Source organism: Aquila chrysaetos, chromosome 5, assembly GCF_900496995.4.
Source record: "Aquila chrysaetos chrysaetos chromosome 5, bAquChr1.4, whole genome shotgun sequence".
Lineage (NCBI taxonomy): Eukaryota > Metazoa > Chordata > Aves > Accipitriformes > Accipitridae > Aquila > Aquila chrysaetos.
The window spans coordinates 46,361,538-46,386,309 of NC_044008.1; the positions used below are offsets into that span (position 1 = coordinate 46,361,538).

General features: G+C 36.0%; 1 protein-coding gene across 12 annotated transcripts in view; it reads left to right on the forward strand.

Annotated features, from left to right (window-relative positions):
- Nucleotides 1–24,772, forward strand: part of ZNF280D (zinc finger protein 280D) — a 52,730-nt gene that overhangs the window by 13,870 nt on the left and 14,088 nt on the right. For 8 of the 12 annotated variants that reach the window (XR_003923652.2, XM_030016084.2, XM_030016085.2 and 5 more), the window contains 13 exons: nt 2,046–2,163; nt 6,015–6,182; nt 8,714–8,823; nt 10,559–10,788; nt 13,232–13,389; nt 13,830–13,930; nt 14,026–14,172; nt 14,782–14,916; nt 16,499–16,743; nt 17,920–18,060; nt 19,720–19,782; nt 20,371–20,489; nt 20,681–20,717. Coding sequence is in view for 8 of the 12 variants with exons in the window: in XM_030016084.2 (XP_029871944.1) it covers nt 2,046–2,163; nt 6,015–6,182; nt 8,714–8,823; nt 10,559–10,788; nt 13,232–13,389; nt 13,830–13,930; nt 14,026–14,172; nt 14,782–14,916; nt 16,499–16,743; nt 17,920–18,060; nt 19,720–19,782; nt 20,371–20,489; nt 20,681–20,717 (1,772 nt within the window). In the remaining 4 variants the exon portion in view is untranslated. Of the gene's footprint in view, nt 1–2,045; nt 2,164–6,014; nt 6,183–8,713; nt 8,824–10,558; nt 10,789–13,231; nt 13,390–13,829; nt 13,931–14,025; nt 14,173–14,781; nt 14,917–16,498; nt 16,744–17,919; nt 18,061–19,719; nt 19,783–20,370; nt 20,490–20,680; nt 20,718–23,660; nt 23,759–24,772 lie in introns of all 12 variants that reach the window. The other 4 variants (XR_003923654.2, XR_003923653.2, XR_005932548.1 and 1 more) reach the window with 2 other exon arrangements.

A 24,772-nucleotide genomic window follows, 5' to 3' on the forward strand; every position in this document is an offset into this window, starting at 1 on the left:
GAACACATGCCATCAAAATACCCAGGCTATTATTTTGAAGAAAGTTAAAATGTTAGCAGCACATAAAAACGAACAAACCACAGAGTAGTAAGAGAAGGAGATTTTGTGTGTAGCTATTGGTCGTATTTCAAATGTACGGGTGTGCATAGACCTCCACACTTAAGAGCCTACCGTAGGCATTGAAGTGGGGTTTGCAGGCTAAGCTGCTTTGCTTGTAATTTCACTGGCTAGCCTGAAACCATTGTGGCTACAGTAACACCTGCTCTCTTGTGACTGGAGCTCATGTAGCTGCTACTTGTAACAAATAGAGCAGAGAAATTTAGTAACTATTTCCACAACTACTCCTGAACATTTATGTTTAATTTGGTTAGATTGGATGAGGTCACTCACCAGAGGAAAGAATGGCTCTTCATTATCATTAAGGTCCTGCAGGGTCTTCATTTAGGAGATGTACAACAAAAAGGCGGGAGGGGGAGAAGCATCTTCTTTTTTTTTTTTTTTTTTTTTTTTTCTCCTTCCAAATCTTTTCTGGTACTTAGGAGTCCTAAAATAGATTATCATACCTGTATGTGTACTTGTGCACTTCTTTAGCCTTTCCATCAAGTTGAGTCATCATGATGGTAGTTAAAAATGTGATAACTTCCACAGGGATGTTTTCAAATAAGTAGCACAGTTGTGAATGGGAAGCATTTTATGAGATTGATCTTTACAGCAAAAAGTATTTTGGCCTCTGTCTCATGGATACACTGATGACAAAGTCTGTGTATGTTTTGGGTGATATTTTTTTATTATTATAATTTCTAGGAAAATGGAGCTACTTTTGTCAAGTTTTTTGTTTCACAGTACAGCTTGATGAAGTGCAACCAATTGAATTATTTCAGAGTAGAAAGATCAAGTGCCAGTATTTTGCCATTCATTCCTTAATGTTGAAATTAAACCTAACTCTATTGTAAGGTTTTTCTTAACTCCTTATTGCTATTGCTGAAAATATTTCATGTTTCAGATTGATTGTGTTGGGGTGAATGGCATATTAAGATGTGAGCAATATTGATGAATCTTGGAAAGTGTGTTTCTCCTACCTTGCCCCCCAACCTTGAATATCCGTAGAGAGAACTAAATTTTATGTTTATTTTCCCTCCAAATGTTATCTATTGAGTGATCAGTGAAGGTGTTTAGTTTTAACAGTTTCCAGTGTTGGAGCCAAGAAATGTAGACTATTTCATTTTTCAGGTTATATGTAGTACTAAAGGGCAAACCTTTTAAACTGAAGGGTAAGAAAATACCTGTACTTGGAGATGCTCAAAACTTAATGTAACAAGGCACTGAGAAACATGAACCAACTTTTAGGTTAGCTGTGCTTTGAAAAGAGAGTCTGATTGTATTATTTCCAGAAGTTCCTATGAAATTACTCTACATGAAAGAAAAAAAGCCCTTAGTTATATCATAAATGAGTGCCATTCCCAGTCAACATGCTATAGATGTTGTTTTACTTTCATTAAAGTTTGACCACTTAGCAGAATTTGATTGATTTAATATCATCTTGCTTTGAGAAGCTTCTGCTTGCTGCAAGTTTGTGCTACTTTTGAGTTCTGTTTTCTGATCTTTTACAATGCAGCTCGCTGTTACACAAGAGTAACAGGCAAATGCCTGAGTTTGGGCTGAAGGAAGAAAGTAGTAGAGTTTTTTGAAAAACAATTGAAGTATAATTTGAATCATCATCAGACTTTTGAACAAAAGCAGTTACAATTAGCAATTCAAACAGGTTTAGTAATATTTCATAAAATGGAATTTCCTAGGTCTTATGGTTGTTTTTACTATTCTGATACACAGCTATGAATAAATTAACAACCACTGATGAGAGTTGCAAACTTATTAAAATGTCAAAAGAAACTATTCTGGGGAGTTTGTAATTAACTTGATTTACAGCTGAGTACTTAAGAGTACTTTTAAGCAATCATATGTTTTTAAAATAAACCCTTTGAAGCCTGCAAGTAAAAAAATGTTAAACCTCAAATTTCTTTTCCCTCTTGAAAATATCTTATTAGGATTATATTATGGATTCTCCACCAGCTGCACCAGATAATACATCTGGTATACTGTTTGGTGTGAGACAGAACTCGGGAGTTCCACAGTACGAGACTGGGCCAGCAGTGAATGTAACAGGTGGGTATAACTGTAGTAGTTGATAAGAGAAAGAAACAGCCTAATGTAATTTAACTGTAGAGCAGATCTTTGGCTTATAACATTAAATAGGATTTCTAGAACATAGTATAGCTACTTTTTTCTTCCCCCTGTACATAACACTGTATAATGTTTAATGAAATAAACTTTGGAGCCTTGTGTTGTCAGACTTTGCTTTTCAGCACATTAGACTGACTGTAATATCAACTGATGTCTTCTTATAATCCTCATTTAGATGGAAGAAAGTATTGCCAGATCCACTGTAATTTTTTTGACTGCTAAAGGCTCTTTTTCAGTATATCCAGCACTCTTTGACTAGCATGAATAGGAATAACTTAGCAAGAGGGGAGCTGTGGACAGTACCAGAAGAACTTTTTGAGTCTGTTGAGTGGGTTCCCTGTGATGATGATCTTGGTTTCCTGACTGCTATATATAGGAGTTGGAGTAGATGGGATCAAAAGGATCCTGTCTGGAAAGGAGGGGAAGGGAAAGAGTACGTAGTTTGACAACTACAATTTTTTTTTTTCAACTAGCTAAATTGTGTTTCAGCAGAAACTATTTAACCTATTCAAAAACAAACCAGAAAGCACCTTCTTTTGTGTCACAGCAGATAAAGTAGATCTGAAGCATGCAGTGTGTTCAGTCTTAAACAGGCTATAACTTGGGACTTCCCTTTTCTTTTGTGAAGGATTGTACTTCTGTAATAACTGACCAGAATCCTGTCATTCAGTCTATAAGTTACAGATGACAATCACTTCTGATTCTTCTATGAAGTAACAGGTTATGTCAATGAATGGCCCGACTGGTCATACTAACAAGTTATGTAGAACAGAGTTATTGCTAGTTTATTCTGCTTGATGTGATGATTTTGCATCTCTAGTTTAGGCATTCACTCCGGATACTTATCAATGAAGGTTTGGTAGTTTATTTCCTTGCATGTGTCCAACTATTCTGTGATCCCATTCTTGTCTTACTGGGTTAAATAACTTTTTGTAAAGTAAGCAAAGGTTTTATTTCTTGCAAGGTTCAGTATTCCAGCCCTTGTTCTTCAAAGAACCGGTATTAAAGTGTAATTGTTTGTTGGTTTGGTTTGGTTTAGTTTGGGGTTTGTTTTTGGTTTTTTTTGATTTAGGAGACCTGCTTGCACATTTAAAAATTACTTGTATTAGTCTCTTATCGACAAAAATGAAATACTTAAACGCATCAAGGACTGTAATTCAAAGCATCTTAAATAAACATAGACTAAGTATGGTATATTTCTGTGAGGTGGCAATAGGATTTAGAAATTGAAAGGAAAGGTTTATAATTGTGGGTTGAAACACAAATATGATACAGAAGGCAAATTTAAGATACATTTCACTTCATAACAAGGAAGTGTCGTCATATTTTGTGGTTTGGCTTGCATGGTGAGGTCACATAACAGCTTATGTTCGTGTTGCTCCTATCTGCCGATGCCTACTTGCCTATGTTGGTGCTATGTTTACTCTAATTCATGTGTAGCACTGTGGGCACAAGACATTCTGGAATATGGTATTTAAAAGCAGAATCCTTTTGGGAACTGGCCTGTGATACTCTGCAGGACAATTTAACTTCTGTATGTGGATCATTAAAGACATTTTTTAGCTCAATATAGCATAAATATTTATTTCTGAGGTCTAAGCAGGGAAATGACAAGCTGCTAATTGACACTAACCAACTATTTTGTTAGGTTGCTAAGTAGGTGGTGGTGTTAAGTTAAACAGCATTGGTAACTTATCTGCAGGTTGGATGGGCACCAGAGATGTATGTAGAACTGTAGCATGCTTTCTGAGAATATTTTGAGATCATTCTCCCACAAACTTTACCCACTTGGGGGAACCAGAAAATGCCATAACCAATAGAAGAACTGTTCTGTTGTATTTAGGAGTTGATTGGACTGTATACATGCATTCATAGCACTAGATTAATGGGAGATGTTGGTGAGGGACAATGCGATAGAGGCCTGAAACAATTTGGCTTTCATGTTCCCATTCTGTTGATTTGATCTGACTGTTACCAGAGTTCATTTGATGCTTTTATTCTAGGTTACCATTTCTAATGTCTTCTGCCATCTTTCATAAAATCAGGCCCAGCCAGCACAGATGCACATAACAGTGTTAAGGATTTTACAGTAGGGTTGCGTGTTTAGAAACCTGTCAGCAAGGTGATACTGCATCCAGTATACTTTGCTCCTTCCTGCAATCATTTTAGATATTGTACACAATAATACTGTGTGTATGAGTCTAGCCAACTGTTTTGTAATAGCTACAAAATATTTACAAAAATATTCACTAATAGCATGAAGTAAAGGTAATAGACTCCTGAGCAGCCTGAAAACCAGACAGGAATTGTTTGCTTCTTTTCTCTGCTGTCTTGAGTACCTGGGGTCCCTGACAGTTTCAGCTGTGTGGTCTGCTGGGTAGAGGATTGAACAAACTAGTCTGGAACATGGGTGATGCAAGGAATTTTTGTGTCCATGCAGCAGCTGAGAGAGGCCCTTTGATGAAAAGAAGAATCAATCTGATTTTATACCAGCTAGATATTAAATGATACTTGGAATTGGTTTGATTATTTCTCAAAATAGGCTTAAAGGTTTTTTTAAATGAACAAACAGCAGATTTCAAATGCAAATCTACGTAGATTCTCATTATTATTATAGTTCTTCTAAAAGAGGGAATTTAATTAAATCAGAGTTGTATAAACTGAGTTAAGAATGCTCACCTTTTATAAATGTATGTCTTCAAATTTTTTTTTGTCACAGATGTGTCAAGCTTTTTTAATTGAAATTATTACCAATTTTGTTAACATGTAAAAATAGTTCTTTTTTCCACATCATGTTTTCTACAGTAAAATAAAATACTTCACTGAAGATTCTTGTAAAATCAGTCAGACCTTCTGTCTTTTCCCTGGCCCTCATTACACAACTACACATAATTAAACATACAGCAGCAGTTCCTGCTGTAGGTTGATGGACTGATGCTGAAATAGCCTCAATGATACAGAAGAATGCTAAAGTCATGCCAGCTCTATGGAAGCCTTTGGCTCGTCAAGACACATATGTCAATATAACCAGCTCATATGTGTAACAGCGCAAGTATATCTGTATTGAGATTACATCGTCAAGGGTAATCTTACAGAGACATGGGCTTCAGGACAAGATGGAGCCAAGTACTGATGGGCCTGTTAATCAGGCACCGAACCTCTGAATTTCTGAGTTAATTTTTAGTGATTTTCTTTTTTTAGAAGAAATACTGCAAACAATAAGTCAATCAACTGTTCTGAAGAGCAAATAGGTATGCTGTGATCAGTCACTAGAAGTTACAACACTGTTTTCATTTTGCATACAAACTGAAGTCTCAAACATTCTATAGAGTTAAATAACTAAACCAGCATTAACACAGGACCAGAAAAAAGCAGAGACTTTTTTCATCAGAAGGGCAGAGGCTGTTCCAAATAGTGGGCATTGCAGAAACTAGCTCCTTAGCTTAACTTTATTTCTGTGAACTCGCCTTGTCTCAGATTAGTGTGGGTCAAGATGTGAAAAGTAGGCCAAATAAACTCAGGTAGTCAGAGTGTGATTTACTGGGTTTCAGGGGTGGGTCTGTGTCTCTTTGCATTTACCCTTTTTTCCACTGGCCTTAGAAATTCAGTCAGAGTTGGATATTGCTTTCTTAACTTCTGTATGGCTTACTATTTTAGGGAAATCTTGGTTGCTTTATGTAGACTTTACATATCCTTTAAAGTGTAGGCATCACTAATGTGTTCATAATATACTATGGAAAAAAACTGAGGTTCTTTAATTTAAACCACTGTAGGTCTCAATGAGAGTGTTTTTGTATCTAAGCGTCCTGCTACTTCTGATGGCAACAGTGTAACTCCAAAAAAGGCCAAGCCTAATGAGGTTGGTGCTGGAAGCAATTCAGCTGTTTCACCTACAGTTAACTCTCCAACAGTAACACCATCACAAAATGTATCTTCGAAAGGTAGGGTAGATCAAATGGTCTAGCTGTCAATCCATGCATCTGTTTCATGGAAAAAGCTAGTGCTCTTGTAATGTTTAAGTTGATTGGTATTACTAATGCTATTAAGGCAATGTAAATAAGTAACTCTTCTTATGCCTTAAAATAAGAAAAACCTTTCTATGCAAGGATTTACATACCTTTACAAATTAATACACCGTAGGTTATTACCTATTCAAATTTTAGACCTTTGTTATTTAGTAGGTACGCTTGAATTCTGTAAAGCAATGGTTAGTTAAGTTGTTTAGTGGCCGTGAAGAGAGATGATCAAAACAAACGCCTCGACCTCATACTCTCAGTTCAGATTTTCTATTTCAAAGAACTGAATAAAGAGTTGAAACTTTAAAAAGCAACTAACCAGAAAATCAAGATTGAAAGAATTCTGTGACTACTGAATTTATCAACTAATTCTGATTAGGTAAAAGGAAGAAAAAAAAAATTATTGTAGGAATGTCAGGTAAGGCAGCAAGGACTCAGATTGTGGAATCTCCAGTGTTAGAGACATTCAGAAGTTGACTGGACATGGCTCTGAGCATCCTGATAAGGTTGGACTTGCTTTGAGTGGGAGGCTGGACAAAAACACTTCGACAGGCCCAACAAATTATTCTTTGATTCTGTATTTTGACTAACTATTGCAAAGTGTGTTTTGCAGTTCCCCCCTTTCTTTTGCAGCAGTGTTTTTGATACAGTTTAAAATAGCAGTTGGAAAGGACGAGGGGTATTTAAGCTTCAAAGAGAGGATGTTCTTTGAAAGACCTTCCCCTGCCTACAAGAAGAGAGGTAGTCTGTTTCAGTGTATTAATAATTAGGTGCATTTTCCTCCTGAGCCAAAAGGTGCTTTCCAGCTGATTGTAATGGATGAAGATTTATTCTTGACTTTGAGATATTTCCAATCACATACTCTCTCCTATAATGTTAAAATGAGGAGCTACCTACAGTGTGATTCTGTTGTTTGGAATCATTTCATATTGGGGTTTTTTGCATGTCTTGTTTGCAGCTTGTTCGCTATCAGACTCTTCCCCAGCAACCAGAAGGAAGTGGCTATAACATGGCATATTGCAGCAAAAAATTTTCCTCCACCCTGTGTTGGGTAAAACGTATTGTGTTGCAGCCTAAAATACAGAAAAGATAACCGGGGGATCTTACTAAATGTAGTAACAAGTAGATCATATTCCCCGAGAACCTTATTTTTATGAGTTTGTCTCTAACATGCTAGCATAGCAATTTCTAATCTGTCACAGAATCCAGCACTGAAGCACTGCAGAACACAAGATCTTGCTGCAGAACCTGTTTTCATTCAACTCAGCTTGCACTTAGCTGTGACGTGTCAAAGTGTTTTAGAAACCATAATAGTGAAGACTTGCAGCAATGTTTTGCAGTACATCTCTTGCATGGCCATCCACTCATGTGAAGGACTTTCTGCTTAATTATGATTCTTAGTAATACTATTACCTCCAAGGAAAAATACTGTTTGATTCATGTCTATCTCATGGACTATGCAAGACTATTTTTGTGAAAAAATGTATAATACTGTTGCATGGTCATCTCAATTCATACCCTTACTCATTCCCTTGTTATAAGGTGGATGTATTTGTGTGTTTATTACATTTTTTCATAGCCCTGACAGGGTACAGTTTACTGTTGAGATGTTATTTAAAACTCTTCCTGTGTTTAACCTCTTCTTCTAAACTACTTACTCAGCTTGGAGTCCTCCAGATCTGTGAATGACTTGAGAATGCAAGAGAACTTCATCTGGAAAAGTAGCTCCTGCTCTGATGTTTTTTGGCAGTTTGGAGAAAACTGGAAGCCTGGGTTTATTCATTAAAGTTTAAGCTAATACAAAGCTTTTTTGGTTTTGTTTTTGCTCAAAAAGTATTAATCATTTTATGTTGATAAGAGAAATACTATTTCCTTTCACTACTGGGAGTAATTATTTAGAGGATTTACTCTCCAGGTTCTCCAAAGACACCTTTGCTCAACAGGAATGATGCATCTGAATAGGCCTAGGTTCCAACAACTGTCTGGAGGGAAATATTCTCATCATTGAGAACCATATGGTGAAATTGTTCCCCAAAACCAGTTATCTGAATCCTATTGTGATGATGATCAGGTCATGGCATGAAACAAGTTTTACAAGTTCATTTGAGAACTAAAGTTCTTAAAACAAAAACATCAAAAATCCATCCTATCCGGGGGGTGGTGGTGCACAGAATTAATGCTTTGTCTCTATCATGCTACCTTCACCCTCTCCCATTTTTTCCTGATTTGTTGTTAAGATTTTGTACAAGTTGTTTATAGGCCTATATAAAACAGAACAAACTCAAACTCAGTTTGGAAAAAAGGAAGGGTAGTTGAAAGATGGTTGTAAAACCTTGCTTATGGTTACTACGGCTAATAGTTTTCATTTGAAATGACATGTTTTGCTAGAATAATTAATAAAAAATTGAGTATTCTGCTTGTGAATTCTGAATCTTAACATATTTAAAATTTTACAGGTACAAATGCTCCATCAAGCACCATTAAAAATGGAGGACCTTTTCCACGAGCTTGTCCAAAGTGCAATATTCATTTCAATCTTATGGATCCTCTAAAAAATCATATGAAGGTAAAATCTTTTGGGGCTGGTAGACATTATAAAAAACTTATGTGGGCTTCTGTTTGGTTATGAAAGAGTGCCATGTTTTGATATAAAGATAGTCTAGCTTCTGCCTATGATCAACCAGAGCCCAAATGCTTAATGTCTTGCAGTCGTGGAGAGGAAAAATGGAGTAGGGAGCTCTAAATCTTGCCACTTTTTGCCTTATTTTTCCAATTAATTGAGGCATATTTGCTGTCTCTGTATGATTTCTCTCTGCCACAGCTGTGACTTTTTGAGCCATTGGCCAGATTCAGGTGAATTTGATGAAGGTAAGTGCCTATGATAATAGGCAGCCAGTTGACCCACATCTGTGTTAGATTGCTACTGAGTCAAAGATGACAGTGTAAACTTACCTTTTCATCTTGATATGTCTCTTGGTAGCTAAAAAAGTTGTTAAGCTGAGTGGAAAAACTTAATTTGTAGTTCATACTTAAACACTGTGAGAAACAAAGCTTTCAGAAACTAAGCATCACTTAGTCTGCTTATGAAACTACTTGTTATTGGTTCTGGAAACATTGTTTCCTGGAAAATATTTGTTATTATTTGGTGAAGATTCATGCAATTCTCAGGCATATGTATTCCATTTCAGGGGGCAGAGAAATGGTGTTGCACTCTATATACAATGTGTATAACCCATGCAAAAAGGAGCATGAACTACTGTGTAATAGAAATCTGTGAGGCTCTGTGTTATTGTTAACACAGATCACTCTGATCTACTGGGCTTAAGATACCCTAAATGGTAGCTACTGTGCCCTTCAGCTTCAAAATACAATTAAGAAATATACATAACAGTGGAAAAATATCAAGGGTTTTATCCTTCTCTAATCATTATTTTAGAGAATAGCTTTTGCACTGTGTACATCAACTGAATGAAAGAACCATTGAAGGAGTGGGTTTGCTTAGTATTATTTAATTAAATTTTTAGTTAAACGGTATGGGATGAATATACTGAGTTACACTTCCACAGTAGGAAATGAACTCCTAGTAGGCTTATAGAAAGTAGTCCTGCACAATAAGAACCATTATTCAGCAGGAGAAAGATCTGTCCTCTGAAACACTCTAATTTTGCTCACTGTTGGAAACTTCATAGCATCTTCTGTATGAGGTACTTCATACTTTTTAAGTGTTATGTTTCATAGTATAGTTATTGGGTTAAGCATTCATTATGTACACTTTGACATAAAGAAACTTGAACAATGTGTGTTTTGTGACTTAGAATTTCTGAATTTTTCACTAATGCTGGAAGGAACTTCTGCAGGTTTCAACATCTGTCCTCCCCAAAGAAATAGAACATAAAAACTTTCCATTAAATTCTCAGTAAACTTATGCTTGTCAGCAAAATACTTGCATAAAAACTGCTTTTGTCTTTCTCATTATTAAATTTAAACAAAGTAAATGTTTTTCTAATGAGTAAGGCAACACTAGTATTCTGATTCTAGCTTAAATTTATCTTACATGAGCCTCTGAGAATAATACCTTTCCAGTTTTTATAATATATAGTGTTTTATTACCTAAACACTACCTAAAGATCAGTTACTGTTCAAAATCCATATGTGAATATCAATAAAGTTGGTGTGTCAGAGAACTGAGCTTTGCATCTAGCTCTAGTTAGTGAGTGGCTTCAGTTTTTAAAATGCTGTTGTCATTGATGCAGTTTGGTAAGAGAGACTGATGCCTTTGTCTCTTCCCTGTTTCCATCCAGTATTGTTGTCCAGATATGATAAATAACTTTTTCCTGGGAATGGCGAAAACAGAGTGTGTGAGCACAACAAGCAAGACTGCTGAATCTGAGAAAGGAAAATTGATTATGTTAGTTAACGACTTCTATTATGGGAAACATGAAGGTGACACCCAGCAGATACAAAAGGAGCAGAAGACGCATACGACGTTTAAGTGCTTCAGTTGTCTGAAAGTTCTTAAAAATAACATAAGGTATTTGAACTCACTTCCTTAGCTGTTTGTTAATCACTTACAGCCCATAGCACTTAGTCTCATGCATTAAAAATTTGTCTCTCTGGAATAGAATTTTTTTTCTTATTGAAAACTAATAATATTGGGTGACTGAACAAAAATTGAATTAGTTTTTACTATGCATGTATGGCCATAACTTAAACTTTTTACAGATTAGAGTACAAATTTTAATGGTGTCTAACATAAACAGTAGAGTTTTAATGAGAGCAGTTGTAGGACTTTGGGGTTAGAAAGGGCAACACAAAGTATTTTAAAACCTGCCATCTGGATTGATGGTGATATCAGTAGATGCGAGTGTTAATTCCCTTTAGGGATGCACAATGACTAATAGTTGGTGGTTTACTTATGTAACATCTGTTATTTTGATGGAATAATTTTACTTCTGAATGCTGCAAAAAACTTCAGTAAGCTGTTTTAATAGGTAGACGAGTTCATGTCATTGTTCCTTTGGAAGTTAAGGTCATTGAACTTTTTTTTATGCATTCTTCAAGGGAAGCTGAAGTAGCAGAATGTAAAACTTAAAAGTGGACTATTCCTTCAAAGGGCACAGTCTGCAAGTTAAAATGAACAGGTTTATGCTAACATTAGACCCATATTATTGAATAAAAGTTTCATGTAGTTAGAAGCATTAAATTTGCTATTAATCATTAAGTACGTGTAAATCCTAAGTGCCAGTAATTTGTCCCAAGCAGCTTGAAAATGTTGCATGTAGTTAGACTTCAAAAGAGTTTACTCTCGTGATTTTGTAGTTCCTGTTAACTATGGCATTTCTTCCGTTGCAATTTATCTTTTTAAGAGCAATAAACAATGTTTGTTATGGGCCAGGAGGTTTTTCTTCTGGTTTTGGATGCATAATACTTTTCAGATAAGCCTTTCTTGCAGTATCATGAAAAGTAGTCCACAGAAAGAGTGCTTTATTAAGATACTGTGTTCATTTTAAAGAATATTTTTCTGGCACTGTTTTCTACTCAGCATTATATTGTGAGCTATTGGTGCTATGGTGCCTATGTGTTGCACAGCAAGTCATTAAAAATGAGCACTTAATTTTTTCTTTGAACTTCTCTAGAGTCTACTTTCAGCCACATTAATTTTTGCTGTAACTTTGTAGCTGTATTCCATAGTTCTATAACTTCAGAATTTTTATTTCAAGGTATATTTTACACCTTTAACCATTTATAGTGGACAAAATAAATACATAGTATCTCTCTACTTCTAGTGGAAGTTTTCTGGACCTTAAGTCAGAAAAGCACAAAGTGATGTGCAGCAGGTAATCCCCTGCTTCCTTTAAAAGATCTATGGTTGAATACACCATTGAAATAATGTTAAGGCAATATGCAGTACTAGTGTCAATTCCTTTCTTCTGCTTAGGTACTTGGATATCTTCAGTTAGCGCTTTTTTTTTTTGCTTTTTTTTTTTTGCCTTTTTTTTTTTTTTTTTTTAAGCAACTGCATGATACTAGAAGGTTGAGCTCAACAGACTATTCTCCTTGCTCGTTTTTTTTTTTCCAATTCCAAGGTCACCACTTTGAGAACTACATTCCTTTTGTGAGTGTGACCTACGTTTAATAGTTCCCCTGGCTGTTCTGAAATGAAGCACATTCAAAATAGAACAGTTTTTGAAGTTTAACAGTAGTGGTTGTGCACTGTTTGTGCTGCCCCACTAGCAACTGTGACCTGCCAATGCTGTCATGGGAGCCTAGACTTCTCAGCCAGAATAGGTTCCTACTACAGATAAGTGGATATTAATGAGGAAAAAAGGTGGTAACTTGAAGCAGTAACATACCACCAAGCTTCTCTTACTCTTTTGGTTGTCAACTGCACAGTGGCATTCTTTGATAATTGTCCTTCATAATTCAACTTCAGTCCAAAATGCTTTATACAAAGAAAGCTCTTGGAACCCTGCCAGTTTTGAATGGAGGTTGTTTCAGATAAAGCTGTAATGTCCTGATTGCAGATATGTTCTTGCTATTTAATGGTTTTCAGCAGAGCTAAAGTTACCCTTGTTTCAGAATGTGGCTTTGAGACTCTGATGGTGGTGAAGTGTGAACAGCTGAAATGATTTGTTGTTGCCTTTGCTAATTTCCCTTTATTTCAAGGCAGGAATTTTGTCTAAGCAAACATGAAAAATGCAATAGATTGCTTAGTCTTAGAACACGTTTCAGATATGTTGCATGTTCCTTATAATAGTCAGGATTTCTTTTTAAGCTTTGAAAGATGATTTCTGGCATAGCTTGCTTAACTTTGTTGCTTTTTTTTCTAATGAACTTGTTCGTTAGATTTTTTTGAAATTCAGAAGTCCTTACAAAGTAAAGTTTTAAAGAATCCTGTACATCTTGCACGTGATATGTCATGTATAGTAAATGTTAAAATGTAGTTTTTTGCACCTGTTCACTAACATTTAAAGGTTTATGAACCACATGAAGCATCACTTAGAGCTTGAGAAGCAGAGCAGTGAAAGCTGGGAAAGCCATACCACCTGCCAGCACTGTTACCGTCAGTTTCCCACCCCATTCCAGCTGCAGTGCCACATTGAAAGTACACACACGCCTTATGAGTCATCTAGTAAGTTGGATTGTATCACACTGAATCTTTTTGTGACTTAAAATTTTTAGATATTTTCTGACTTTTACTTTGCTGGTTTGTAACTTCAGAATAAAGCTGTTGTACTTTAAGAGTAATAATCTTGAGATTTAATATAGGAGCTGAGCACTCATTCAATTTATGTTAGAGCAGTGTGTGTGGAAAAAAAATATTTTGAAAAGCTTTTTGTTTTGTTTTGTTTTTTAATTGAAAGCTTGACTGCAAGAATTCATGTTGTTTAACAGCTGTGCACTCCTGGCTTCCTGAAATTGTACAGGGAATTTCTTCTGAAGAGTAGAATAATTGTTAGATCGCTTTACCTTTATAGATATATGCAGTTCACGTACACATATGTATTACAATTTATCTACTTGTGACCCCAAATGAATTTTTACTTTTTTCTTGTTTTTCGCTTTTTCTAGCAATTTGTAAAATCTGTGAATTATCCTTTGAAACAGAGCAAGTTCTTTTGCAACATATGAAGGACAATCATAAGCCAGGTGAAATGCCGTATGTTTGCCAGGTATCTCAGAGTAACTGTTTTGTATTTAGATTACACCACCCCCCATCTTTACTGTCAATAAATTTTTAACAAGGAAGTCAAACTTTTTGTTTTAGGTATGCAACTACAGATCCTCAGCTTTTTCAGATGTAGAAACACATTTTAGAACAGTTCATGAAAATACAAAACATTTGCTATGCCCATTTTGTCTCAAAGTAATTAAAATTGGAGCACCGTATATGCATCATTACATGAGGCATCAGGTAAGCAGTTATTTTCAATCCTTAATGCTAGAAAAATGTGAAATATATGTAATGAATCTCTCTGAAAAAAAGCGTAACTGATTTGTATGGTTGTTACTGGATAACAATAGTTAATAAAACATGGTAAATGAATTATGACTGCTTATTTTGAAAAGTCTTTAAGGGAATTGTTAAGACTTTTTCATGGTTTTGTGTGACAGCAGCTCCCTGTTTAAAAAAATCTCTGAATATCCTTCAGGGAATATCTCTGCTATTTGGTTTCTTCATGAAGTTGTAGTGATGTGTTCTGCTTTTCTTGAGATTACTAGCCAACCTTTCACTCAAAGGTTTCACTTCTCAAAGTAGAGAAAAAGATTATGACGTACTGTGTCATCTTGTAACTGGTAACCTGATTCCTCCTCCTCTTAGTAATGATACTGCCTTGCATTTTCAAGTATTTAAATATTCTATCTTTAATTCCTACACAGTATCTTGGCTTTGTACACTATTAGGAGTTTGTCCAGTTGATATTTTAGAAACTGGATGACCATTGCTTGAGACAAGCTAGGGCTGGAGTTTTGTTTATCATGACATTCATGCTTACTATAGATTGTCCTCCATTTTTAAAAGAAAAAAGGAATATACCGTTGCACTAAGTGCAGACTGCAATTTTTGACATGCAAAGAAAAAATGGATCACAAGACTCAGCATCACCGAACGTTTAGGAAACCCAAACAGTTAGAAGGATTGCCTCCTGGAACAAAGGTGAGTGTTAATACAGGAAAATTAGAGGGGACAAAGGAAAAAAATGTAATGGTAGAGAAAGGAGTGGAATAGAAAGAAGCGCTTTTCTCATTTCTTTTCCAAAGCAGAGATTTTTTCTTTTTTTTTTTTTTTTTTTTTTTCCACCTCTAAAACTAAAACTCTAAAACATACTCCTGTCGCAAGAATTGCCAGGCAGGTGCAGTTTATGGTTTCGTCCTGGTGATCTGTGGCATTGCTCTGTCCCATTCTTCCATACATGTATATGCCAGTAGTCCAGTCAGTGCTGCTGCTTTCTTGAGCTGTTGGTTAATTTTCCTCCTCCCATTTATCCTTTCTTTTGCTAGGATAAAAGGAGATAGTCTGGATGTTGGTCTCAGGGGTCTGCATCATTTCTTGTGAAAGATTTTTCAACCTGTGGAAGGTCATGGCAAAAAATAATACAGAGTGCATATACAATGTGTGCTTATAAACTGAGTTCACCAGGTCCTTTTTAGCTCCCGCATTTGAAGGGGAAAAAAAACCAACCCAATTTTCTGCTAAGTGTTTTATGAAGTAAACTTGGGTCCCTTCAGAACACTTAGGCTACCTTTAAATTATTCTTCCATTTTGAGAAGGAATCAGTTAGACTAAGAATTTCCTGTAGATTTCAGGACTTTTTCCCTACAGTTTTTTAATGAAGTGTGAAGATACGTGTCCTTTCAGTTGAAAGGAAGAAGAAAATTACATTTTGATCAGCTCTTTATGGTTCATTTGCTGTAGAATCAGGAAGGAAAAATGACTGAAGTTGATGTTGATTGTGTTGCTTGGCAGAATGTAAAGCACTGATCCTCTATTCTGTGACAATACCTCCATTTTCTAAAGATTTCAGGGTCTTCATAATCTAATAAAAGCTTAGATTATGTTAGAATTTTGGTGTTAGTAGGCCTTGACAGGATGTAGATGATGAGAATGAAATGCTTGGAACCAGGTTTAGAAGATGAGGTGCTTCTAAACTATGAGTATGGGCAAGAAGTATAATTAGGAGTCATGCTGGAAGTGAAAACTGGAGAACCAAATTTAAGGGCAAGACAAGGGAGTGCGATAGTGTCAGATGAGAGGTCAGAAACCAGAATTAGTCCTTGGGGGTCTCGGATGAGGAGCAAAAATATCTTAAGGAAGTAGATTGGCTAATCGTGAGGCAACAAGACACAAGGCTTTTGTTAAATCCAGGCATTGATGGGATTGTTTGATATTCTTAGTAGTGTTAATTGGCCTGACCCTTCTGTTTCTTTTCCACAGCTACATTTTTTTGTTTTAAGAAAGCAGGATGTAGCCAGTTGCAGGTCTAAAGAGAGAGCAGTGTGTTTGGTCATGGCTAACTATTTCCACTAAAACAAGAGTTTTTTAAGCATCCAATAGACTGTTGAAGTTAGATTTACTCTAATCAACAGTATTTCATATTTTTCAAAGCAGTCTTTACTGAAGAGTATTTCTTATGCTATGGTTTTTGTCCTAAAGTGGCTTAAACTTTGAGCCAAATAGAAATGGGAACTTAGAAAGCTAAAATCCAAATAGAAATTTTTTTATAATTTCATACTTGTAGGTGACTATTCGAGCATCTGTTGGATCTCTTCAATCAGGATCATCAGCTACATCTTCTGTTAGTACAAGCAGTTCCACGTTTCAGTTATCACCTAAAGCTAAAAATACAACCACTAAAAATCATAACAAATCTAATACGAATAAGTCAAAAGCAAAATCAAAACCAACTACATCAAAGAAGCAAAATGCATGGACCAACAGCAAAAAAAAAAAAGAAGTTACAAATACGGCATTGCATAATTTAAGGTAAAATATTAGCATTAAAAGTATCTTTAAGTATACTTTGAATATAAATAACTGATCATTTAATTACCTTTCGATAACTTCTAATACTGCAATACAGAAGATTTGACACTTCCATTTTGCAGAAAAAGCAGGTGCATAAACTTTTCACTTACTGGTACTGTGATTATAATTCTGAATCTTCATTTACGGATTTTGTTGGTGGTAGACTACTTTATGATGGGGGAACAGATGTTCTGGAAATTTTTCTATTCTAAACTTAGATTTTTTCTGTGCACAGAGCCACAGACTCTTGAAATACAGGCTCGTTAGGCAGATTTATGTTTAAAAGTGACCTGTGGAGGGGAATACATCTGCCTGGGTGTTCTTTGCAAGTTTTCTTATGGAGGGAAAAGTATTTTCCTCCTTCAATTTTTTTTAAGGGTTTTATTTGAACCCATTATTTAAATGTCCTAGGACCTTAATTTGGGGAGCTACCAAAAAAAAAAAATCAAGAAAGTAAAAGCAAGCTGTTGGGAGAATGCTGTCCTTATATTTATGATTTACTGGGGTTTGCTATCCTTATATTGATAATTTAATGGATGTTTTATAGACTAGAATATAATTCCATTGGCTAAGATGAGTTAGCAGTTTTCTTTGTCAAATGATTGTAGATGTCTCCCTTCCGATAAGGTGCTAACACTCACAGTGTGTAGCTCTCTGAGACATCCAAAACCAGCAAGCAAAATTGGGGAAGAGCAGGGTTACATTCTTGCTTTGTAGGTATTTCAAAGCCTGTGGATAATACCAGGGAGGACAGGAAAACCAAAGGCTTTTTCTCTGCATTGTGGTGCATGAAGCATTTCTTTGAAATCTTTCTCAAGTACATAGAGACAACAGCAGCAGCTGAAGTCGAGGTTCTCATCTACTGCAGTATCTTGTTTCCAGGAGCGGCCAATAACAGATGCTTACATTAACTTTCACTTTTTTGACGTCATAATGACAGAATAATTGAAGAAAAAAAATGAAGTTTTCTTCATATGTGCTAACATAACCTATAATAAGTATTTAACTGATAGATTTTTAAGTTCCTCATTTTTTCCCTAATGTAGGCAAGCTTGCTACTGACTTAAAGCAAGAAGTTTGAAATAGTTATCTCATCTTAAAGTGTTGATATTAACTTTTTCATATTACTGTTAGGTATCGTCTGGGAGCTCACAAATGCATTGAGTGTTACTCGGAAATAAAAGATTTTGCAAGCCATTTTCCTGCTTATGTCCACTGTAGCTTATGCAGATACAACACTAGCTGTAGCAAAGCCTATGTGAATCACATGATGAGGTAAGAACTCCTTGAAATTTTCACTGGGTTATCAAATACTTCCTAAATTCATATGAGGTGTGTTAAGTGTTTCTTTTAGCTGAATTTTGAACTGGATCATAGGACTGGCATGGAAGTGTGTAAGGTTGGATTTCTACTTTGTAATGAGGATCTAAACCCCATGTTCTTGTTCTGCTTTAAAAATCCAGTGGTTCAGGCAGTGTTCTGTCTTGTGCTTCAGAGTTTCTATGGGATCTTCCATAATTGTTTCAGCGAGACTTAACAAATAATGACTAATTGTTGCATGTTCTCTGGGTTTCAGAATGAATACCTCATCTGATTTTACAAGTGCTAAATGCATACGGCCACAGCTATTGCTAATGAAATCTGTGCTCAGAATATCACGTAAAGGATGTCTCAAATAGCATACTAAAGTGGATACTTTTTCTTATACTACTTCTGGTCATCTGTAAAAATAATGTCTCATTTTGCAGGACATTTGTCACTGATTGTGAGGCAGTGTAGGGTATTAGTGATGACAGCTGTAAAAAAGCCTGTTGAGAAAACAAATGTGTTGGTTTTCAGAGCAATGGAATTATACTGTGCAATAATTAGACACAGAACACGTAGCAGTGACAGTAAAACAAAATTTTGAAAACCTACTTGTTAATCCTGCGCCCTGAACAATACAGAAATGCAGTTGTCTTTTTAAATACATGTATATATAAAATGCCTTGGCATTTTTGAGTGCTAGAATTCTTGAATTTATGACCTACGTCTTTACAAGTTTTTGTTTATATTTTATATGTTGACCTGTTCATATTAATTTCAATGCTTATGTAAGTCCTAGGCTGAAATAGTTTACATGCTTCTATGCCTATAACCTATTGGTTGCATGCTCTAAAAAAATAATAGAAAATAATGTGCTTAATTCTGATTGTACAAGAGAAAGTTTACTTCCAGAGGGGAGAGTTGTTGCCCATGTTCTGGGTGTTGTCAAATTCAACCATGCAGTAAAATAGCCAGTCTTTTGTCCTTTGTGTCCTTGATGTGCTAATGCTTCCCCTGCTTTGACCCCTTGCAGCACCTATCGTCATCCAAAAACCACCTTTTTTGGGTTCATGTAAGGAGCAAGGGCTGGTGAGGAGGAAGGCTGTTGGAGGGTGTTTCTCCGGTAGCAGCCCCTGTACTGAGCTGCTCACTTGTTTCGTATGGGAGTGCAGTGTTGGCACATACTTAGCCTGTATATGAGATAACTTACAGATGGTCTGAGAATTTGATTTACCTCATTTAAAGCCATCCCTTTAGGAAGGGTGAGTTCAGCAAAGCTTCACTTCCTTTGTGGAGCACTGTATAGCTACAGCCATGGTGCTTCAAGAGTTAAACTGCTGATGAAAGCAATGTAACTATGTTCTTGCAGGACTGTGCTGACCAAGTTAAGCCTTGCCCCTCCCAAACTCATTACTTACAAGAGAGCCAGTGTTTTAAACTAGAGCTGAGATTCACAAGCCTGTAGACTTTCAGCAATTTAATGTTTTAGAATAATGCAGGTCAGTAGTGGAGTCTTCTATTTTCATGCCTTGTCGTAAGCAAATTGCAGTGCCACGTACAACGTAGGGGATATGTGGAATAATGTACTAAAAAAACCCAGTGTAAGTGGTAATTTTTTGTTATATTTAGTTTTCACAGTGCTCGTCCAAGTAAAAGATTTTGGATCTATAAGAAGCATTCAGAAGAGCTACGGTAATTTGGCTTTTTTCAATTACATCATTATGTTTCTACTTTCTGATAGTGAACTGATTAGTTAAATGAGATTAGACCCTCTTGAATTTCTAAGCTTCCACAATCTCGAAAGAGCAGGGAAATAAAAACATTAGCTCTTCCACTAGCAGTGTTCTGTTCAGTGACATATATTTGTTATTTGCCCACATTTAATCAATTCTTTCTTAACTCTGAGCAGTTTTAAAAAAATATTTCTATTTCTTTATTTTGCAATTATTCATAATGTGCAAAATGGGGAGGGGATGAGGGGAAACAAAAAAAAAGAAAGAAACAAAACCCACCAAAACTGAGAAACTCATGCTTTACAGATTAAGTTTCTGTCTAAAGTGGTGTTCTTTGTACTACATCCAGCATGGAGATGCCCTGGTCATTGACAGGGACTGCCAGTTGCAGTATAAAATGTAAGAACATGGTTTTGTGGGTCATCTCATCTAAAGTTGCAGGAAATTTTATTTATTTTTTTATAGTCTGACCAGTTGCTGTAAGTTAAGAAAACTTTTTTCACAGTCATGCTGTATTTATACTTCCTTTTTACTTTCTCTTCTCTAGAGGTGTGACTGTAGTGTGTCTTAACTGTGATTTCCTGACTGATGTTTCTGGCTTAGATAGCATGGCCACACATCTGAGTGAAAGCCACACTCATACTTGTCAAGTTATTATAGAGAAAGGTGAGTACATAGAGTGTCTTTTTTATATAGTATAAATATATGAATACTTACATGTGGATGTCTCTGTGTTATTGCAGTCCTTTTTTCAGTTGCATTATCATTATTTCTCTGTACTTCAATTTGAAAGTGAGTACTTCTGTATTTCCACATTTTAAAATATTTTTAATTAAATCCTTTATTTTTATTTTCAGTTTCTGTAGATATCCCAACTGCTGAACAAGTGTCTGAGTAAGTTTTTGTTTTACTGCTCAATGTTTATTTCTATTAATGTAGTGACAAATGGGCAAAATTTGCACTTTGAACTTGGCTTTCTTCTGGATTTCATAGGATTAGAAATGTATAGATGAACATAGACCCTTACTTTACTAGTGCCTTTTGCTCTTACCACATCCACAATTACAAAAATGAGGAGATAAAATGATTACCTACTGCAGCCAAAATCAAAACCAAGTTTTTAAGTTTGGCCAAAGAGACATTAATTCTTGCAGTATTAGAACTTCTCAATCCTGACTTCTAAGTCTAGACATAGTGAGACTGTTATTTCAACTTGCTTTTAATACTATCTTTATTAAATGAGCGGTTTGTGTTCTTTACGTAATATTAATATGAATACAAAAAAAAAAAGTGACCTTTATTGAAGTAGGACAAATTAAGTCTTAATCTTTTATAAATATTCAGAAATTATTTTCAAAATTATGTTATTTATATGACAAAGGTCTACTGGTTTGTATTAACTTCTTAATTCTGACTTCTGAAGAAAAAATAATATGAGGATTTTGGCTTTCAGTTTTTTTAAGGATTTGAAAAAGAACCTGCAGTATTGTGGAGATGTGTTGCAGGGTTAGCTTGGGGTTTTTTTAACCTTAGAAGAATCAGATGTGCCAAGCCATCCTTGATTATCCTGGAACAGTACCTGAGGCTTTACAGTGTAGCTTGTGAGCCTACTTATGCCTTAATTGAAGGTTCAGAGGTGTGTCAGTTGAATCAAACATTCGAGTTCCCTCTAAACCATTTCAGAACACAGGAACAAAAATGTCAATTAGACTGTAAAGAAAGGTATTTTAGAAGATGGAAGAAAATAGTTTAACCCTGATTCAACAGCAAGATGTCATTGAGTCCATCTAGCCCATCACAGGATTCTAAAAGGCATTAGACATTCTTCTGCATGATGAGAACTTTTCCAGCAGAGCAAGAAGTTCTTAGGCCTCTAAGCATAAATCAGCCTTCACTGAGTGTTGGAAATATCCCCAATAGGTTATTTCATAACTATTAAGTATTTTCTTTCTTAGTTTCCGTAAAGTGGCCAGTAAGAGGGGGTACTGGAATAATCTGTCATCTGACCCAAACATAGAAATACTTTTCTTTGGCTATGAGTAATAGTAGAGCAAAATATATGCTATAAACTTCAAACCTCTATTAGTAACTGTTTAGCATGTGATACAGTTGAATAAAACTGGTGGTCTGATGGGATGACTAATAGACATTATTTAGAAGAATTGAAGATATTCTGGCAGGAATTAACAGAAGGAAGTTAATTTGGGAAAGCATTCCAAAAAGCCATTTAAAAAAATGTCCAATTTCAATAGAAATTTCAAAATACTGGAAAGAGTCATCTAGGAGGGTGAGCTATATTGCCTTCATTAATCCAGGGTGGTTTGTGTCCTTTAACAGTTAAGATTTCAGTGAAACTCAAACAATGGAAAAATAAAGTGTTGAGCTGTGATACGTGTGAAAACCTTAGCTTTTCTACTTGGAGCTGGAATTAGGTGTTGGAAATTAATACTTGCTGAGCTATATGTAAGGAAAGGTTATGAATGTATTGAATGCTGGGGAATGAGATACAGTTGTGGCAGGCTGTTGTCAGTACTGCACAAGGATCTTGTTGTCTTGAATGTATTACAGAAATGTCATATGAAAATATTTAAGAATGTTGGATATACAAAGTATGTATTACTTAGAACCAGATGGGTGAGCACTGAAAAGATTTGGAGTCAAGAATATGTGCAGGTTTGTTTCTGCAAACTGTTAGATTAGGACAGATGCAGATAGCCATTATTTCTGAGAGCTCTGATGTTGGCCAAAGATTAGTTACTGGTACTACATGAGGTGATATAGTCTGTGATGGTGCTTTTTGAAACTGTCATGCTCATAGACTTCATTAATTTCAGTAAATCTCGTCCCATTCCATATACTAATTCTCTGACAAGTGATAGGGCAAGAGGAAACGGCCTCAAGTTGCACCAGGGACGGTTTAGGTTGGATATTAGGAAAAATTTCTTCACCAAAGGGGTTGTCAATCATTGGAACAGGGTGACCAGGGAAGTGGTTGAGTCACCATCCCTGGAGGTGTTTAAAAGATGTGTAGCTGTGGTGTTTAGGGACATGGTTTAGTAGTGGACTTGGCAGCACTAGGTTAATGGTTGGACTCGATGATCTTAAAGGTCTTTTCCAACCTAAACAATTCTATGATTCTATATCTTTGCTGAACCTAAGAGCATGAGTATACCTGTGTAGTAGATTTTTTAATTCATTATTTGCAGTACAGAGTGCACACAAAAATGTTCATCTTTTTGTGGGATGGTTCTTCATGGTACTCTGTGGTTTGCTTTGGAAGAAGAGGAGCTGGCAGACAATATTCATAACTTTTGCTATGTAGTTTCTCAATGATCTATGAATGTTTCTTTCTATTCTTTGACCTATAATTCAATGAGGTATGACTTGTTTATGGGGCTCTCCAGAATCACTTCATCGTCAGAAACAATGACTCACAGTTACAATCTTGAATGCTTTTGGATCTTCTCTTGCATCTCTCAGATGGTATCTTTTGGTATCTTTTATTATATATCAAACTGTCTGTATGTGTTGTAAAACTCATCTTTATTGCTAATGACCAGACATGTTCGATGAGCTCTGTGTAGTGTTGATGAGACTGTCTTTGGACCAGAATCCTGCCATTAGTAATACAGATAACCTAGCTGGAGATGTTCCAGCAGGAATTGCTTTTTAAATTGTTACTCTACATAAAGTCGCATTGTTTGTTTAGTGATCCACCTTGTGCTGAGGGAATAAGGCTTGATAACTATGCTAGTACTCTTCTAATGCTCAACTCTCTGCTTTGCGCAACAATTAACATATTTTTAAATGAACTGACAGCAGACATTTTTGTTGCAGGGGAGTTGAAAGTGAGCAGGTATCCTATACTGCCTTGGCTCACTGACACATCATTGTGGACCAGAAAATTGAACCCAGTCCAGCTTGGGATTATTTTGGTATGTAAGCGAACAAGGATCTGACCAGACCTTTTCCTTTTTCTTCATGCATTGAAGCTGTGGTATTCTCTTCTTGCATCTTTTAGGCAGCAGGTCTGGTCTTTTCTCCCAATATTGTAGTCTGGCAAAGGCCCTTCTGTGATAATGTTCTCTGCTTTGCAGCATTGACTTGCAGCTTTTTGGGGGCTATACTCCTTTGAAGAGAGGCTTACCAGGAGTTTCACTTATGTGATGCAGTGTTTCTTTGCTGCTCATTTGCAGTGTTTCTTTGCTGCTCAAGTCTATCAATATCATCCCAAGCTAGAGTAGTATGTAAATGATGACATATATGTGTTGACATCAAAGCCCATTTTGTTCTGAACTTGATCCTAGCTTCTGAAACTAAAGGGCTTTGTCACTCTCTTTGGGTGTTCACTAAAACGTGCAAGTCGTGATCTATTTAATATTCAAGTAAGTTGCATTTTTGTCTGCCAATGACTTTACAGTATATAGTGGCAAAATATGCTTTGAATTACTTCTGTCGCATATAACTGCATAAACTGAGTCTTGGCCAAAGGAATTTATTAGCTGCTTTGCTCTGGTAGCTAAGCTTCTTTTTGCTCCTAAATACTGTAGGAGGAAACCATGTGATGGAAGCAGATACATTTATTGAGCCTTGATTCTGAGGGTGGAGCAGCTACAGTTCATTCACACCTTGTTCTTTTGGTATCATCTCTCATCTTCAAGGATGCTCTACTCAAGCTGCTGAGACATCTGCTGCTTTTGATTTCACTGCTTCTGACTTCATCTTTAGTTCTAGATTATCTATGGCAGGTTTATCCATCAACAGGTTGTCTGGATATATGATGAGCTTTCCCTTTGTCATGATGAACATCTAGTGTTCCTCCAAACTCAACCTCCTGCTTACAGTGGATATGTGTCTTGGTTGGATCTCTTATTTACTAGCTTCCAAGCAACCTAATAGATAGAGCTAATCTTACTCTGAGATCAGTCACTGTTATAACCTCCTAGTTA